At 36.9% G+C, this 20289-nt stretch overlaps 2 protein-coding genes across 6 annotated transcripts; one reads left to right on the top strand and one right to left on the bottom strand.

Annotated features, from left to right (window-relative positions):
• Nucleotides 1-719: 719 nt before the first annotated feature.
• Nucleotides 720-11247, bottom strand: LOC110465351 (zinc finger protein 260-like). Of its 4 annotated transcripts, none has more exons than XM_021521110.1 (2): nucleotides 10986-11247; nucleotides 720-6396 (listed from the first exon to the last, which is right to left on the bottom strand). In XM_021521110.1, the coding sequence occupies exon 2, from the start codon at nucleotides 6327-6329 to the stop codon at nucleotides 4317-4319; it is 2013 nt and encodes a 670-aa protein (XP_021376785.1). In that variant the 5' UTR covers nucleotides 6330-6396; nucleotides 10986-11247; the 3' UTR covers nucleotides 720-4316. The 4 variants fall into 4 exon arrangements, with proteins under 4 accessions (XP_021376785.1, XP_021376786.1, XP_021376787.1 ...); XM_021521111.1 differs by having other exon boundaries at nucleotides 10993-11247; XM_021521112.1 differs by lacking the exon at nucleotides 10986-11247 and adding an exon at nucleotides 10852-10930.
• Nucleotides 11248-11313: 66 nt separating this feature from the next.
• LOC110465350 (zinc finger protein 782-like) lies at nucleotides 11314-19943 on the top strand. Of its 2 annotated transcripts, none has more exons than XM_021521107.1 (2): nucleotides 11314-11423; nucleotides 15357-19943. In XM_021521107.1, exon 2 carries the CDS (start codon nucleotides 15384-15386, stop codon nucleotides 17799-17801), a length of 2418 nt encoding a protein of 805 aa, XP_021376782.1. In that variant the 5' UTR covers nucleotides 11314-11423; nucleotides 15357-15383; the 3' UTR covers nucleotides 17802-19943. The 2 variants fall into 2 exon arrangements, with proteins under 2 accessions (XP_021376782.1, XP_021376783.1); XM_021521108.1 differs by lacking the exon at nucleotides 11314-11423 and adding an exon at nucleotides 11601-11685.
• Nucleotides 19944-20289: the final 346 nt, after the last annotated feature.

Here is a 20289-nt window from a genome sequence, read left to right as displayed (position 1 = left end):
ATGCTACTGGCCAAATATCATTACCCTGGGCATTTTGGTTATCGAGAAAAAGTTGTTAAAAGTTTTTTTTAAACATTTCACCCCTGTGACCTTGAATATGCGTGAAGGTTATTCATTTGAACAAACTTTGTAGCCCTTCATCTCAGCATACTACTGGCAAAATATCATCCCCCTTGGCATTTTGGTTATTCAGAAGAAGTTGTTTTAAGTTTTTAACATATTTGACCCCTGTGACCTTGAATATGGGTGAAGGTCATTTATTTGAACAAACTTTGTAGCCCTTCATCTCAGCTTGCTACTGGCCAAATATCATCCCCCTTGGCATTTTGGTTATTCAGAAAAAGTTGTTTAAAGGTTTTTTAAGACAATTGACCCCTGTGACCTAGAATATAATTTAAGGTCATTCATTTGAACAAACTTTGTAGCCCTTCATCTCAGCTTGCTACTGGCCAAATATCATCCCCCTTGGCATTTTGGTTATTCAGAAAAAGTTGTTTAAAAGTTTTTAACATATTTGACCCCTGTGACCTTCAAAATAGGTGAAGGTCATTAATTTTAACAAACTTTGTAGCAAGAGGATTCAGGTTGTATAAAACAGTACCTTCAAATCAGGCAACTATCTGTACATACAAACCATATCAACTCTGTACTTTCAAACCAGTACAATTCCACTTTTGAGATTAGCGATCACAGTAAGAATAATAAAAAAAAAGACAGTATTTTGGAAAAATAACAATTACTTTATTACTGAACATAGCAAAAGAAAGTTTGATATTAACTATCAGGAGAAAAACAGCTGATAACTGTATACCTACTTCTATTGTTTTATTGGTGACGACTAGTGTGCACTGTAACACTTCATTCTAGTGCAATTAGACATTCTTTAACTTTTGAAAACATGAAGCATATATTACATAAACAGGCTTAAGTCAATCTCAATAACTGACTTATTGCAAAGAAAAATAATTGTAGATAACCAACAAACCATGCATGTCTGAAATTAACTTTGAATGAAATTTCTATATATGAATGCAGAAATAATTTCAATTATCTCCCCTTACCCAGCCAATAGAGCAACACAACAGTTTTAAAGTTCACAATAAAATCGATTGTATATTGTTGCAATTGCTGTACAGTAATAAGTAAATTATTTATTACCTTATGACCTTATTGATATGATCAGTCATATAACTGAAATGCTATCTAAAATTACTGAAATATTTTCCCATTTTCGAACCAATAAATGTACATGTCCAGTAGAACTGGTAATGTAGTCCATCCTAACAGACCCTTTCACTAATCTTTGCATGCATGAAATTAATAACATGCAGTTACTTTAAGGGCAGAAATCAGATTAAATTCTAGTTCACTCTTGTCTGAAATGATAAACTTGTATAAGGATACAAACCCCATGTGCTTTGTACATTTTTATCAAAATAAGCTTTTTTTCATTGTTGATCATCATAATATCATGGTACTTGCATTGATACCACCTCCTTGTCATTAAATTGAAGGAAACATTTAAATGGGGACCTCAATTATTTTAAAGAAATATGTTATTTTCCTTTACTACATTGTAATTACAATTCAATACACTGCTGCCAGGTCTGCTTGTATTTAGGAGCCAACTTTTGAAAAGAATGGCACTGTAAATGGTTAATTAGGTTTAACTCATGGAATATGCTACAACCAAGTTTAAATGTATACATGCTTGCATACTTAATGAAGGGGTCTGTTTGGCAAGATATGTAGCAACAATCATGTTAACTCATTTAGATACTATAGCCATCAGAAAAAAAATATCCAATACATTCATTCAATTTACTCACAAATAAACAGAAAAGCTCAACACACTTCAAAACAATTCAACCCTTAACTAGACAAAACAACATTTTCTACAAACAATGGTCTATTTTATCAACAAGTTTTGCATATCAACATTTTTCTATGAGTATCATGTCATTTAACTACATTGTACACAAACAGAAAAAAAAAATGTCATTATGGTAGAATGTGTGAACAGAAAAAATGGTTCTATTGGTGATGTTTTATGCAAATAACTGATCAGGACATATTTTGGAATATCTGTTATAGTAAGGTAATAAGTTACCTCAGTAAATTAAATGTACACAAAAATTAAAACTAATTTCAAGCGAATAGCCAACTATATGACGACCGGGATCCTTACTTCGCTGAGACTTTTTCAATACTACTGTAGCAGAACTTGACTAATAAGATGACCAGATAGCTCATTTGGTTGAGCGTCCGCCTAAGAGTTCGGAAGGTCCTGGGTTTGAATTCCAATTTTGTCGTACATTTCTCTTTCTCCCGTTACACTACCATTATTCTGATGACAGATTCCCTAGCAGGCCGAAACATATAACCCAGTAAACATCTACCTATGTAACCCAAATAGTGTTCTCTTCGTCATTCTTCTATGTTTAAAAATATAGTGTAGTCAAACACAGGTACTTCTAGGTATAGAATTAGTGAAATGTGTAGTGGAGACAGGTCTGGATTATTAATTATGTAATTATACAAAGCTGTAAAATTAAACATACCATTAAATTAGAAGTTAGGTTGTTTTTCTTATAAACAGGGAACTCACCTTAGCACATTAACAATGATTGGTATATGGATTTAACATCTGTTTTAATACATAAACTGAATGTTTGTCAGTACATTCCGTAGGACAAAATATGTTTTATCATCTTAACGCTTCCTTATATACATATAATGTGTAACAATCATATATCTACATTTTGCCAATAAAAAAAAAATTAAAAAAAATTAACAAATATTTACACAGTTAAAGAAACGATATCAAGTATTTATAACTATATAGTATGTACAAAGTTTCAAACAATTTCAACTTCCAACATCAATGACCTACAAATATTGCTATTGTATACCATGAAACTTTCGCCGAGTCAAACTTTTGCCCTTCACTGGTAAAATTAAATATTTGCCAAGTGTTATTTCGCTCTTTTCATGTAATGAGATTGCTTGGTCTGGTGTGTATAAATATATGCTGTCATGATAAATTGCCTTCATTACAGAGGGCAGAAAATGCAAAAGTTGAACTGTGGCAACAATTTCCTGGTACACAGTATACAGATCAGCTATATAGGTGAACAAGAGTATTATGCCTGATTTTTATATGAATTACAATCACTAAATAAATGTATTGTGCTAATTCTCAACTCTGTTTGGCAGGCAAACCTCGTAGAGCAAAAAAAAAAAGGTTTAACAGCTTTGGGATCTTTTTCCAAATCCTTCGATATTGTATATTGTGTGAAAATACTGAAACACCAGTTTCATCTTCTCACTTTAATCTTTACACCATAATAAATTGTCAATATCACTAGACTCTTATAAAGTGCCCTTTTCTTACAATGTATACAGGGCAAGATATTGATACATAAAACTTCAAAGATGTTTACTAACGACTTGGACTCAGATTTTCACATGCAAAAATACTGTTTTAATGATCATAACACAATGCAATCAAAATGAAATGTATAATCATTGTAATCAAGCAGAATTTATAACCTATAGTCGGGAACAGGTATTGTTGCATTGACTTCTGATGTTTATGATCAAAAATATTTTAACTTTGACATGTCAAGGGTCAAGGTTCATGGAACAAAAACCAAATTTCAGACAAATATGTTTCAATTCAGTGAACTATCCATGGCTTGAATTGTGATAATGAAAATTACAAGACTTATATTAAAACATGTAATATGGTAACGGAATGTAAAAATCTAATTCATGCTGAGACCAATATTTTCTTGTTTTATACCTAACATAGGATGTTCAACATTTGAAGACTTATTGGTAAGTATTCTGGGACATTCCAATTTTTTTAAAACAGACAGTCACACAGTTACTATCAAATGACTAAAATGGAATTAAACTTTTCTTGTGTCATGATTGCATATTATAGGTTTAATATTTGAGTACATGTATGTACTAGATTTTTAACCAGAAATTTTGAGCAATATGGCTGCCATGAAAGCAGGCACTGAGACAGTATATTTTCAATATTGTACAGATGTTCCATCAATATTGTAAATAACTTGGAAATGTACATATATGGTGTACATATGTGTGGCACGGTAATTGAATAACAGCTTGTGAAAAGGGAAGTAACTCTGACACTAATTTACATTGTCATGTGTATTATTAAAAAGTCTCAAATTTCCAAACCCAAAGTGCAGAAAAACTTCTCTCCAAATCCATGTGACTTGGAGAAAACACCAGACTTAATTGTACATATTGAATACACGTACCAGGGTTTAGTATGTGCTGAATTATTCTGTCACAGTAGCAGCAACTAGCTGGGCGAGTTCCTCCTGTGTAAGTCCCGTCTCCATCTCATGTGAGTCCACTGGAACCTCGACCAGTCCAGTCTGTTCATCTACGGACAAATCGACGACCTCCATCATACTGCTGCCCTCCTCCTCCTGAACTTCTGCACCCTCAAGTTCCTCGTCAATCACCTCCTTCTTGATCTCCCCAGCCGTTTTCAATTTTCCCTCTTCTTCAATCTCGGCGTGAACCTTCATATGGTTGTCAAGGATTTGTTTACGACTGAAGGTGAAATGGCAAAGTTCACACTGGAATGGACTTTTGCCCGTGTGTGTGCGGTAATGTGTCTGTAAGTTGACTTTCTGACAGAATGCTTTGTGGCACTGATCACACTTGTATGGTTTATCCCCAGTGTGTATACGTATGTGACGGTACAGATCAGATATCTTACCGAATACTTTCCCACATGTGTCACACTTAATCTCTCCAGTGTGGACCTTAAGATGGACATGGAGGCGATACAAGTCGGTGAATCCCTTAAAGCAGACGCCACATTTATAGGGCGTGTCATCCCCAGCATGGATCTTCATGTGCCTTCGGAGGTTACCACTTTCGTTGAAGGCCCTGGTACAGATTACACATTTGAATGGCTTTTCTCCTGTGTGAATGCGACTGTGCATTTTGAGTTCGTATCGATGCATGTAAGTTTTGTCACAGTGATCACACTTATACGTTTTGTCGTGGGTGTGTGACTTGAGATGGCGGTGACAGTTACTCTTGTTGTTGTACTCTTTGCCACAAACATTACACTTGTAGATATATTTGGTAGCCACCTCCTCATTCTCCCCCTCCGCAACAGTTGGAATATCTTGGTTGTCCTCAGCCTGTGCCAAGGCCGTCTCTAACGCTGCCGTTTCTGTTTGCGAGGTACTTGGTTTCAAGTTGTCTCCCTTATCCGCACCATCTGCAGCATCTGATGTCACCTCTGCATTCATTGCAACATCGATTAAATTGCCCAAGTCAATAACTGTGGCCACCTGCTGGTTGGGCAGCGTCACTTGATGGCTTCGTACCATGTATCGCTTTTCCCCATTCTCGTCGGTGACATCAAACTCCTGATTTTCGTCGACATTTGTAGCTACTGTTTGACTTTCTGCTGAGGCAGCTGCAGCAGTAACTGCCTCAGCATCAGCATTTTTTTTCTGGGCATTTGCAGCTTCCTCCTTAGCTTCTTCTTCACCCTGGTGACTTTTAACGTGAGCAACAAAACTGTAACGCTGAAACAGCTGACCGCAGTATCCACACATGAAAACCTGTTCTTTTGAATGGACTTTGAGGTGGGTCATCCAGTTGGTTTTGTTTTTGTAGATTTTTCCGCATATGCCACATTTGTGGAAGGTTACTTCCTTGCCTGCGCGAAGTCCCTTCACCGAGTTGTTCTCCTCATTAGTGTGAATATTCTGTATTACCCGTGGATTCTTAATAGGACGTCCTCTTTTTCTTTTCTTTCCTATTGTTTCCTCGTTTTCCTCTTCAATTAATGACTCATCTATTTCGTCGTCATTATCCTCTGGAATTGTTAACTCGGCAGGCATGCTGTAGTTGGGTTCAATTACTAGTGGCTCATCAGGAGTAGGATCTGTTTGTACCCCATGTTCTGCAAAGCTGTAACTATTAAACTGTGGGACCGTTGTGTTCTGTATCCCAATGCTGTGTGCACGTCTGTTTCTAATGTCAATGTCAGTCTGTATGGCCGACTCTGCAAATCTTGGGGCTTCTGGTTCCTGTTCCTCCTGGGTATCCTGATAAACTATCACCTGCACTGTCCCGTCCTCCAACACCTCAGTCTTGTAGTTACCTGCTGGAATCTGGAGGGGCATCCCATCAATGATGATCTCCTGGTTTCCAACAGATATCTCCCCCTCTGCGACCTCTTGGATAGCCCCAGGGGTGAGCATCGTCTGCATTAGGGCCTCGGTTGACCCCAAAATTTCATACTGAACCTCCTCCGACATTCTTAATGGTTCAAATTCTTTCAATTAGATGGTTGTGTCTTTTAAATCAGTGTTGTACATGAGTCATCTGCAAAACACAATCAAATGTACATGTAATTTATATGATTTGTCAGATTAATTTAATTTTCATTTCTGTTTGATAAATAGACATTAAGTGTTTTGACTATATAGACTATTTAATCATTTATTACTGTGTGAACATTTTTATGCTGAAGGAATGTGATTAGACATGTATATATACACTGTATATATACACTTGATGATTTCTTGCAATCCCATTGGCCAGATTCTTATATTAACATTAACCAGTCTTAAAAATTCATGTACAATGGTTTTCAGGTGAATATTATTTTTTTCTAAATTAGCCCTAGGCGAATGCCCTACACTTTTGTCACTAATAAACAGTGTTTCGATTAATAAATATTTGAACAATTATTATATTTTTAACATAAAATATATATCTTAATTGGTTTGCATAATTCTTTTTCTTAGCCAACCTGCATGATTTGGAACTAACAATGAAACATGGCAGCTAATTAAATATATAACTTGCATCCAAATTATATAAATAAATAGTTTAAGATATTGTTGAAGTATTTTATAAAATTGTCTTTTTTAATAGTATATATATGAACCTGATAAAATGATATTGATATCAATCAGAAATAGATATTAATACCATATGTTATTGCACATGTTTGGTACCCAAAATTCATATCCTTTTGTTTAATATTGGGGATATGATACAAAAGGAAGTATCACAATACGATGCAATTCAATGAATTGTTTTAACCCTAATAATACTTATATAGGTACCAACAAAAATTATAATCTTTGCAATGCCCTGCTCTTCTTCTCTATCTTTTTTTAATATAAAGCGCTCTACAGTCTGTGTAATTAGAAATTGTATTATATCCTTAAACCAGATACATATGATTATGAACATACATTATATAATTTTTAAATACATACAGTACAATTAAATATTGTATAACATGTTCTAATTTTAATGGTAATGATAATTTGTGTAGTTTCTGTATACATATGGAACTCTAATTATTAGTTATGTAAAATGTTTGCTGTTGTAAATAACACATTGAATTCTAAATGTTGATATATATATATATATAGCAACAATAACATTCTTAACCTGGTAGAGCATCTGTCTAGAGTTCCGAGTTAAAACCCCGGTCTGGCCGTTGCATTTCTCTTTCTCCTGTTACAATATTGGCAAGCTTGCCAACTCGTTTCATGCACTGGCCATGGGTGAATACTAAGCAAGAGGATATCCAAATCTGGGTTGTGTCTTCGGAGGGCAAAGACTTAGAAAAAGGAGGGAGGAATGTAGTGGAACTTGACTGAGTCGATCATTAGCGACCAGGTAGCTCTCTAATGAGTATCGAGTATCCGTCTAGAGTTTGGAGGGTCCTGGGTTCAAACGTGGTCAGTCCGTTGCATTTCTATCTCCTGTTACAGATGTATCCCTAATGTAGTTTGAGTTTTAATTTGAATGACCTTTGGTTGCTGATTTTTTATTGAAAATGAGGTAAAATTTCCCTTTTCATCAAGATCAATTAGTCAACCTAAACTAAATGAGTATACCCGGGGATGTTGGTCATGATATAGGCCTTAAGAGTGGACCTTGATGGTTTCACGCTTCAATGAACCAACACAAAAGTATCCTCTTTTACCATATACTTGCCTACTTCATGTAGTAGTAGTGAAACTTTTTACAGGATGAAGATTATGCAAGTGACATGTATATGAGCAGACAGGGGGGAAAAAAGTTTAAATCAGTATATTTAAAGGAATGGCAGATTTAAAGGAAGATAGTGTAGCACTTGATGCCAAGTTAGGAGGGAGAGAATTCCACTGAGAGATTGTTCTTAGAAAGAAGCTTTCCGAGCAGTGGTTTTACAGGAAAGAGTTTGGAATTAAAGGTGATGACAGTGTTATGAAGGTCTGACAGCCGGAATTAGATCAGAGGAACGTACAGAGATAAGGTTGTTGGCTGTTTTGTATAGCATAGTGAGGCGGGCGTCACGGCGACGAGTTGCCAAGCTTCACCACTGTAGGCCATTGATAATGGCTCCCACACTGGAGGTATTTCTGTGGCGATTAGCGACAAAGCGGGCAGCTTATCGCTGGACCTTCTCAATTTGGTCTATATCCTTCTTCAGGTATGGATCCCAGACCACACTAGCATATACTCAAGCTTAGGCCTCACTAGAGCTTTGTAGGCTTTTCCCTTGACCTATGATTGAAGAGGAAATCTTCCAAGTTTCGCACAAGAAAACCAAGGGAACTGTTGGAACCATTAGTAATGTTACTAATGTTGGCGCCCCACTTCAGGTCAGAGGTAATAGTAACCCCTAGGTATTTCGCCTGATCAGCATGCTCTAGTGCTTGGCTGTGCAGCGTGTACTGGTGGAGTATTGGCTTCCTGGTTTGTGTATTGACAGGACTTTGACACTTACCGGGATGAAAAGCCATTCTCCATTTACCCTCCCAGTTTGCAAGAGCATCAATTCAGGTCTCTTTGCAGGGATGCGCCATCTGAGGTAGATGCAACTGTTAAGTACATAATTGTGTCTTCTTCAAAGAGGCGTACAGTTGACTTAATACTGTCTACTATGTCATTGATATAAAATAGGAATAGGCTGGGTCCCAGTACTGAGCCTTGGGTCACACAGGACTGAACGGGGACTGTGTTAGAAGATTCGCCCTCCAGGACCAGTGTTTGGGACCTGCCTGTTAAGAAATTTTGAATCCAAGTGTTAGTGTTCCTTATCAAAAGCCTTACTGAAATCTATTATTGATACATCAGTCTGTTTGCCCATGTCGAGATTTTTAGATACTTTGTCAATAAATTCTAATAATTGGGACTCACAAGATCTTTTTTGACGAAAGCCATGCTGTAGGGGATATAAGATATTATGTTTATCAGCATTATTCATAATATTCGAGACAACGAAATGTTCTAGAATTTTACAGGCGATACATGTCAATGACTTGGGGCCTTTTTTTATAAATCGGGGCAATTTTAGTTAATTTCCAGTTAGACGGGACCTCGCCAGTATAAAGAGAATGCATGGTTAAAGAGGCGACATAATATGGGGGTTATTTCTGGCGCTAGCTCTCATATTACTTTAGGTCTGACCATATAAGGACCTGCAGCCTTCGAGACGTCAAGCTTGGACAGGAGTTTAGTTATGCCTGCTTCTGTAATGAAGAATTCGAAGTCAGGCATTACAGGGCGAGTGGTTTTTACTGGAATAGTTGTTTGCCAGAACTGCGGGGTTTATATCCTCTGAACTGGTAAAGACGGACTGAACCTGGTTATTAAGTATATTGGCCTTAACAACGTTATCAGTCTCAAGAAGCCTAGGACGTCTTGTTTCAGGGATGATATACCACTGTGGTCTGTGCATTTATGCTTTATAAACGTCCAGACATTTTTCATTTCGGTGAACTCTTCGTGATTGGGCTGGGGATGATGATATCCTCTATGTATTCCCAGTAGGACTTCCGGATTAGTTACAAACGAGATGTTTTATGTCTTTAAATTTTTCAATTGTGTCCGGGGATCTGTTTTTTTAGCATTGCTTGTAAAGCCGGTCCCTTCTTCTTATTAGTTTGTTAATTTCAAATGTTACCCACAGTTTATTATCTTTGGGTTTAGTAGTTTTATGCGGGACATGTTGGAATTTCAGAGAATTTAGTTGTTTTAAAGGTCTGCCAAATACCTTCTACAGTTGAGATTTTGTTATTGATGATATCGTTAGCCAGAGATGTCAGCTCCTTTCTGATGGTGTCCCAGTTTGCCTTTTTATATAGGGGGATAGTTCGAGGCTTCTGGCCAATTCATTAAGGTGGGTTGAAAAATTCCATGAAGACCACATCATGATCAGAAATGCCTGGTAGTAGTCCTCTACTGGGCCACATTTCCAAACTTTATGTTAAATCTGCATTGATGTAAGCAGAAACTGAAGAAACAAAGTTTGAAATTTTGACAGTCTTTTTAGAGTACACAGTAATGTAGGCCAATTCACAAACGTGGACAATTCTTTGGCTCGCCTCCCTTATACAGTTATACAGGTTTTGAACCCATATAGCCTGTGTAACAGGTACATTTTACATGTTCAGAACAACTACCTATTGAAACTTGATAAAATATCATTCTACATATATAGTATAGAACACGTTCAGATTTGGACCTACTCTACTGTTTATTTATCTTGCTTCTTAAACTCCAATTAATCGATTTAGTTTGATAAAACGTTCGTGACGGATTCCCCAAAATGCTTTCAGAAATAAATAATTTGTTTGTGATGGTTGTTAGTCTTAGGAAACGAAGCTAGCAGTTACTAATGAAGGAAGTGAAAAAAGCGAGTGGTCTTTCTCTTATACAAAACTGATGATGCTACGACAAAATACAACTTCATTACATTCAAGCGTTTTAGACTACAAGAATGAGTTGCTGCAAACGATTTGTCGATCGAGATTAAGAATCCAAACATACTCAAGATCCTGCCACCATGTTCCATGAGCGGGCACCTTGCACACGGGGGGAAAGGGAACAGTTCAACATGCTCATTTTTCAAAATAAAATCAATAAAATATCTTTGTAATTGAAGGAAACTAGTATACACACACTTTTTACCATCAATTATTGAAATGTTTCAATTTCTTTCATTGAAAACGGAGAACCTTGAGCTTCTGGTTGATTCTGATGCATTCAAAATGGCGAAGGGGAATGCGACCATGGACCCGCGCAATAATACACAATACGTTAGGGTTGTAAGCGACTTAGCAAAAATATAATTCAAAATTGCCATTCACAAATAGGAAGAATATATCCTCGGCGACCAGGAAAAGTATAAATATTATTTTATCGAGGTTTTGGTTCATTATATAAACGAATATGAAAAGTTTTAAGAAAGATTTTATGAAATCGCTTAATCGCTTACAACATTATGAATTTAGTGTGGAGTTATTTGCCCTTTGAACGCAGCATAGACCGCCATTTTTCTTGATAGAATATCCATGGACAAATGAGATTTTCCAGTTCTTTTAGCATTTTATTGTGGTGAGGTAAGTCACTTTTACATTATTTATCCAAATTTCTTCAAATGGTCATGTATTTTCACCTTACATATGTATGGCGTGTAACTAACCCAGGGTTCTCACTTAGAAGCTTTGCACTGAGATATCGGAACGGTGTCCAAGCTTCCGTTTGATAACCAGTGGTTAGACATGCGCTTGGAAATAATGTTGTTGAATAAGATTTACGAGTGTAAAGCGTTTTCATTTCGTCTTACTTTCGATTTGTCTTTTCCTGAAAGTTATTGATGGGGTATATGATTTCATATAATTTAGATTCTGACTCCTAGGTCTTAATAAGATAATAAGGACAAAAGCAACATGTGTTTGGCATTCTACAGTTTTCTACTGTAATATGAACGAGCCGATAGAATAATAGATACAGTAGAGCAGGTTGGGCACAACGGCGCATATAGGTTATAATCCTGCATTTGGGTAAAAGTTACCCATTTGAGTAACAATTTTATTACTGCAATGGGGAATAATTGTGCATAACAATATGTTTATTCAGTTGTCTAAATTTTTGTCAACATGACAAAGTATATCACCTCCATTGCTTATACTATAGTGTGTTGTCGAGTAGCTATAAAAAGCACACACAAAATAAAACATGCTTACCTGTCACATTTGCACTGAATGATCCCATTGCCTACACACTGAAGTCAATGGAGAGCGAAGTCAGTGGCATGGTTTGTCATTTTCACAAAAACTTAGACATCATTGTTTTTCATTTCAGTAATAAAATTATTACTCAAATCAGAGACGTATGTATTATACGTCTCTGCTCAAATGGTTAACTGTTACCCAAATGCAGGATTATTACCCGTATGCGCCGTTGTGCCCAACCTGTAGAGTACAATACACAGCAGTAGTATAAGTGTTGTATTTATTAGGCTTCTGCACTAAACTTTGTAAAGTTTATTTACCAACTGCGTTTTATTATGGTCGATGTATTTGATGCCTTCTGTTCTTTTGGAGTGGTCAAAAATTAAATTTAGTGCCTGTGATAGCTAATTATATGCTGCTTAGTCCGAATTACTTTTTTTATATCGGTCTGTCGTCGATCAACGATGTTAATCGACGACAGACCGATACAAAAAAATGTCGATAAAACGTCAGAATAATTCAGCCTTTATGCTGCTAAGATATTGTATGTTTTACTCTCTGATTATGTGCTAGATTTTTGTGATAGTGTATAGTTTGTTTGTTGTTTCTGTTTGCTTTTTATCAAGTTTGTCGCAAAAGTTTGATATATGCGACGTTAAATAAAGTTTCTTTTATCTTGTAAATATCACTATATTTTTATATTCAATAAAGCCATGCATGATAAGTGTTTGGTATTTCAAACAGGCCCATGTCAGTGTATATAGTATGTGATAGGCTCATAACTTTTCCTCAAAATGCAAATATATGGAAGTTGGTTGGTTTACCCATGTCAGTCAATAATGACCTTTGCAGAAATTATTTGTCGAAAATATTCTTGATTTTGTCTGAAATGTAGCTTTTGAATGCAGAATTTGAGTGGCGCAAAATTGCATTGAATATTATAATTAATGAAAACACTTACCTGTGCATGCATTCCTGTATCTTTGTATTGACTATTATCGAGAAAAATGTAAGAAAATACTTCAAATCTCAAGAATGATGGCATGTATTTTCATTGGATATTTTACAATAATTCATGAAGCTAACAAGGCTATTGATACAAGTCAAGCCAGATTACCTGAGTAATATAAGAATCTGCAGTGTTTTGAATGGCGTACATGTAAAATCGCACTTGCTTTGCATGCTTTTTTCCAACTTCAGTCAGCCTTGTTGGCTTTATGCTAAGTTGTGATTTATTCAGTGGAGGTATATGCCATTATTCTAGAGATTTGACACATTTTTCTCAATAATAGTCAATACATGGATACTTCAGGAATGCATGTAGCCATGTACATGTACATATATGTATGTTTGTAAGTGTATATGAGTGTCTTGTTGAGCTATGTATTAAATTTATGCTTTTTCGTCCATCTATACCGGAAAGGAGAAGACTTATATTGACTTATAAGCGTGTTGTCTCATCCAATTGTTCATTTTTTTTTGTCCAATAAAATTTGTTGAAATAAAAAAAATGCATATACTGGTAAGTTTTTTCATTAATTTCATTATTCTTTGCAATTTTGCTCCACTAAAATTCTGCATTCAAACGGTACTTTACTGACAAAGTCAACAATTTTTTCATCAAATAATTTCTGCAAAGGTCATTATTGGCATTGTTTTTGACATGGGTATACCAAACAATCACTATTTTTATCATGTTGAGGAAAAGTTATGAGCCCAAATGATCTCATATTATATACACTGACATGAGCCTGTATGAAATACCTATATAGATCCCTCTTTTTTTCGAGGAAGATATACCTGTGAATAGTTTGCTTAAACGGGTGACATGTGCATAATAAGGAATCAGTTAACAACCTTATGACCTTTTTTATGATTTCCATAATGGTAAGATATATGTACAAATGCAAATAAGATACTTTGTCTGCATTTTATAACAATTCTCATGATATAGATACTGAAGACAAATTTGATTAGATACATCATCCAGATTGCGAGGCCATAAATACAAAACTTGCAGAACAAATTTACACTTAACACAATTAAAATTTGCTCACACGTCTGATGAGATGTTTGTGTGCTCTTGCAGTAGCAGAATTGCTCATATGAGCTTTTTCGAAAAAAAAGTGCTCAAGTGAGCAAGGTTATAAATTTTCGTACATAATGTTTTATCCCAGCTGAGAAATAAAATTTATTTTCATGAGTGTTTGCATCACAAATTGCACAAAAAATTGAACTACGCATTAAACACCTATTTTCCAGCATGACTATAGCTTTGATAAATTATTTTTGAAAAGAAAAGTACATACATACTTGCAGAACTTAAATGAAAACATAATGATGAAACACACAAAATATAATCAACAATCGTGTTCTGAGTGTAAAAATGTTCTGCAAGGCCAAACCAGGATTCGAACCCTAGACATAAGGTTGTTAAACATATATAATGTACCATCGCTGAAACCACTTGAGCTACCTGGAGAGCAGAAGTGTATACTCAGTAAGCTTAAATATGCAACAGTTCTAGCCAAACACGTGTTAAGGGGAGGTTAGAGAAACAAATGGCAGTTTAGTGGGACCTGGATCCTTAATTGCATATGACATTGAATGTTCTGTAGCTGGACATCTAATTAGGCCTGCCAGTACTGCATCAGTCTGTATGGTTCACCATGTACTTCAGTCAATTACATGTTTGCTGGTTAATGTTGGCACAGGTTATACTCCTTATGTTGTAAAGTGTAGGTACCTCTATTTAACAGGGTATGTTTGTATTTCCTTCATCTTTTCTGTATATTTGTACACAAAGTAAATAAAAAGAAGTACTTTGAGAGATGCCTTAGATAAGTAAACAATGTTTTTAAAGAAATGACCTATACTTAATATTGATTTTTTTTCCCCCGCACTTTTGACAACAGTGATACATTTAAGGATACAAGCAAGTGCCACAGAAATCTAATACATTTCAAAATTTGATTCAGCTTGAGACTAGTACTGTATATGCGTATCTGTTAGTTTTTAAAGAGGTTTCCATTGCACAAAGACGTATACGTACAGCACAGAATTGTTGGAACGGACATCTGATAAATTATATTGAGCTCTAACACAAATATTAGGATTATATTAACAAATAAGAGAACCAATTATGTATTACCCCTCCATTCCCAAAATTGGTATTTTTTATAATGAACTCAATGAAAATTCTTGAAAAAAATCATCATAAGTGTGATTGAACATATATATATTTACCTTCTTTAAAATCACTGTACAGATTGTGAAAATATACTACGAAATATTTATCAACCATTTCTGGTGTTTCAGATCGACTGCTAAAGGTCAGGAGGGATCATGGCTGCTGAAAAATCAGAGATTCCGACAGTGGTGGAGATGGAAGGGGAGATGTTGAGCGAGTCCCAGATAATCCTGGAACAAGTTGACGGGTCAGAGGTCACAGAGACACAAGCTGCAGGGGGCATCATTAACATCACCAATGATGAGACTGGCAACATTATCATGCAGATCCAGGATGGTACCGCCACATCCTCAGACGATCAGGCCATGATGACGACCTACAACATCAACGAAGTGCAGGCAGGGGAAAATATGATGGAATTCGCTCAGGCCCTCAGCGAGCTCCAGGCAAGTGAACATCTTTTGGAATTCGCAAACACGGCTCATGAACAACAGGGGAAGATCGTCATCAACATGCAAGGTGAAGAACAGCAGATTCCCAGCACAGTCAAAGACATCCAGTCTGAGGTACAGATGATACAGATCCCATCACTGAATGTTGATAAACAGAAGACTGTAGCCATCCCAAGCACAGTGATGGATATACAGGGAGAGTCGGAGGGTGTCACACAGATGCCTGTCATCATCACCGACCACAAGGGAGATAAACAGGTGGTGGAAGTCGTACAACCGAAAACAGAGCGGCTGGTGGAGACTGTCCAGATACATGCCACACAGACAGCAGAGGAAGAGATTGTCACTGATGGAACCAATGTACTACAGGGCATCAGCTTACAGCACTTGGAGGAGGCATTAAGTGACAAACAGATCATTATAGACGGTCTACCACCAAATAACTATCAAAATCTCCGTTCTGAGATTCTGGAGGATGGTACCATCCAGCTGTACATGGTGGAGGATTCAAATAAGGAGGGAAGTGACCAGAACATGGCTTCCTTGGAGGATGGGACTTTTTACATCCATGAGAGGCCAGACAAACGTGACTCCAGTATGCAGACCGCCATGATGTCCATCAAGGCCAAGCAATACCGAGATGTGGCTACACAGATCACATGCTTCCCCAAGTTTACCAGACAGGGACTGTATGATGTGGCCATCCAGGTGAGCAGCAAGGACATCCGTCGTAATCCACTCAGAATATCTGCCAGCAAACACCTCCCAAATGGCACCAAGATCATCCAAAACAACATCAAGACTCAGAATGAGAGCACAGTGGTACTTAATGCAGGTGATGCATCTCAACTCATCTTCCATAAATGTAACATCTGTGGTAAGGTGTACAAGAACAAGCTTAACTGGACAAACCACATCCGATGCCACTCAGGAGAGAAAGTTTACATGTGCTGTCATTGTGGTAAGGTTTACCAGAAGGGCAGTCTCGCCTCGCATCTCCGCACCCACTCAGAACTCCGACAGATTGCAGTATTTGAGAACCTACCTGATGATATGAAGAGAAAAAACCACAAGTCTATTCCTGGTCTTAAATTCCCTAATCAGGAAGCTTCCATCATCGAGCTGACTATTGCAGATGTTACGACAGAAATTGACGAAAGTTTGTTCCCACCCCCTGCTGCTGTTCCAGCTATGCCTGGTTCAGACTTACAGCAGCTTTCCCCATCAGAGGAAGTATATGCAGATTCTGACATCCCTGCCAAGATGGAGGTAGAGGCTGAGGCAGAGATTCAGGAGGGCACAGCTAAAACTAAGTATATCTACAAGTGTAACATCTGTGGTAAAGAATACAACAACAAGAGCAACTGTCACCGTCATCTCAAGTCGCACACCATGGACAAGAACTACAAGTGTGGCTACTGTGGCAAGGCCTTCACACATAGGTATGAGGTACGCATGCACTGCCGCATACACACAGGAGAAAAACCATTCCGCTGTCCAATTTGTACGCGTGGTTTCAACGAAAGCGGTAACCTTCGACGTCACATGAAGATCCACGTCAGCGATGACTCTCCATATAAATGTGGTGTATGTTTCAAGGGATTTGATCACATTGTGCGACTGAATGCCCATGCTAAGGTCCACACAGGGGACATTGTGTGTGATACATGCAATCGTAAATTTAGTAAGATTTCTGACCTGTACCGCCACATTAAAATACACACAGGAGACCGCCCCTTCAAGTGCGAGTTCTGTGATAAGACATTCTGTCAAAAAGTCAACCTACAGTCCCACATGCGCACACACACAGGAATGAAGGCGTTCCGCTGCAAGTACTGTGGCCTGGGCTTCAGTCGTAAGACCATCTTGCAGGCCCATGAGAAAACTCATGAAGAGGGTGAAGATGATGAAGGGACAGTGGAGCGGGCAGCGGTTAGAATCAGCAAGGACCAGGTAGAGGTGCTAGAAGCTGAGGTGATAGAACATATGGACGAGGAAGAAGAGGAAGTTGTGGAGGAATGTATAGAGATCATCACAGCAGAGGATATTGTTGAGGAGGTGCTAGAGGAAGGAGAGGAGGTGGGGGAACCGTCTGAGGACAAGGGTACACAGATGGGATGAGAAGTTGATCAGGACAGACAGATATAGACTGATATGGCTATAGTAAATAAGATTATGTGGAGAAGCACAGAATAATTGAGACAGTTTGCAGTAGCTGAAGGAGAAATGAAGAGGGTGTAGGCTAGATGGGCGATTAGGGCCAACAGGCTGCTGTTCATGTAGTGAGAGTGATATAGAGCTCACTGACATTGAAAGAATTTTTTTTTAAGAGAATGTTTGAAGTAGCAACATTTTATATAGGTAATACAAATGATGTACATGCAGTATAATATATGTGAGACAGAAAGGCAATGTACATGTATATTTATGATCAGGAGGGACAGGATCAGGGTTAGGGTTCAGGGTAGTGTTAGGGTGAGGGGTGAGGGGGAGACAATCAACAGGTACACATGTAGTTAGGTTTGGGGTCACCATAGGGGAGTAAAACCAGAATCTTAAGAACCATAATTTGAGACAGATTGTGTGTTGACTTCTGGGCTTAAACTTATTGGAGGTTAAATACAGTGGTGGACCCATGAGGCCTTAGAATCGCAAAGCGTCTTAACTTTATAAACCTTCTTGATTCCCAAAATAATTTTCAATTTTGAGAGCTATATTTCATCAATTGTAGTAGAAAAATATTTATGTTAAAAAAAAATCTTTTTGACTTGAAGCAACTGATGAATAGCAGAAAATCTTACTATAGAATATATGAGAGGAAATGTGAGGTTTGGAAGTTTGGAAGATTATTAGAGTTTAATTAGAAGTTTTGTGATACCTGGACCTGATGTCCAAAGTTAAGTGGAAATTTATGACCTACCTGCAGTAGAAACCTAGTGTAGGTCACATGTAATAATGGTGTAATGAATTTTAAGTTACAGTGTACCTGATATCACTATCACTAACATATTCGTGACTGCATGCCTCCAGTTTGAGTTTAGAGGCACTCAAAATGATTGATCTTAGGGCTTGAACCGCAGTATAATGCAAAGTTACATATTCAATCTAACATCATACAATAAGCTATCTGTAGTTCTCCACATAATCATCAACCTCCATACTCTAGGGGTTGCGCTCCCTTGTGCTCTGTGCAGAAAGTGAAAGTAAGCGCAACCCCTCGAGTATCAAGGATACAATATCATTAAGGTAATATATTTATGTACAATTCTTTTAATGTTTGTATTTTTGCAGTTAATGTTTTTGCAGGTAATTTTTAACTCACCATGCTCATTGTTCTGCAGGGTGTGGCACAGATCCCCACTCCACAGTCTGTACATGTGTATTTTGAAATTGTATATACTGTGCTGATTTGTCCCATAGACTTGCTCAGTATAGATATTGTTGATTTGTTATAAGGTTTGCTATTTGTATATATGGAATGTAGTATATTTTTGTTTTGGAGTTTGTTATAAGTATTGCGTTGTTGCTTTTTGCTGAATGTTTGAAATGGTTTTTCAATTAATGCACAATGAAATTATATCTTTCATCCAAGTAGAGTGTAAGTGAGTTAAAGTGTGTATATAATTTTCTGGACAAATACCCAAAAATTAATACCAAAATTGTTAAGTAAATCATACATCTTGGGGCATCTCAAAGTAACTTTTAAAACACTGTACTTGATTAAGCAGATTCCTCTGTGTTTCTGATTAGTTTAACAATATTGATCTATTCTTTTACAAAATAGTTCGTAACACCTAGTTCTGAAAATGGACGAACCACACCTGTTTCTGTAATGTATTATATAATAGAGAGAAGCCGCTGAAGCATGTTCACCAGTACTAGTCGAGACCACAGCATTCCACTAGGTACATCAGGAGTGTGTCAAGTTGTATTCCTACAATAAATGTTGATATTAATTTATTCTTATGTATTTTTTACTTTATTTGACGTCATGATCCAAATGGAATTGGTTGTTTTAAGGTATGTTTTTGTATATAAAATGGGTTCAATTTTATTTTGCTTCTGTTGAATCTCACGGAGTGGAAGACTTATCCTATTAAGATATAGCCACATAGTTAATTGCTTGGTAGTAATTATTGTAATTATCGTATTGTCAGTTGTTTGGATATTGTCTTTAGTAAATCACAAAGAGACTTGATAATCCTTGTACAGGATGTATGATTGGACCTCCCCTGATATGTAGGGAGTGGTATTTCGTATTAATTACAAGTAATATATTAATTGACGGATAGTTTTTTTTACCGAGAGTTTATTTCAATCCGAAAGCGTGTTATATTACTCTTAGTTGATTGTTTTGGAGTTTTATTTATGAAAAAAGTCGTTTCAACTTATATAAATATAACCGCGGATAATAATTTGTGAACCGGTTTGAGACGACCTACGATCTAGGTTGTGATGAAACGGTGTATAAGAACCTCGAATTGTTATTATTATTAATCAGTGTTGATGGCCGGGATGTTTTAATTAGCGCGCGGGGGTCTTCATGTGGGAGGAAACTTATAACGAACCCCATACCTTACGGTTAGTCTTGTTAAAAAAACATATCTAT

Source organism: Mizuhopecten yessoensis, unplaced genomic scaffold, assembly GCF_002113885.1.
Source record: "Mizuhopecten yessoensis strain PY_sf001 unplaced genomic scaffold, ASM211388v2 scaffold11071, whole genome shotgun sequence".
Taxonomy (NCBI): domain Eukaryota; kingdom Metazoa; phylum Mollusca; class Bivalvia; order Pectinida; family Pectinidae; genus Mizuhopecten; species Mizuhopecten yessoensis.
Note: the sequence above shows the minus strand (reverse complement) of the source record. Positions and strands in the feature narration are given on the sequence as shown.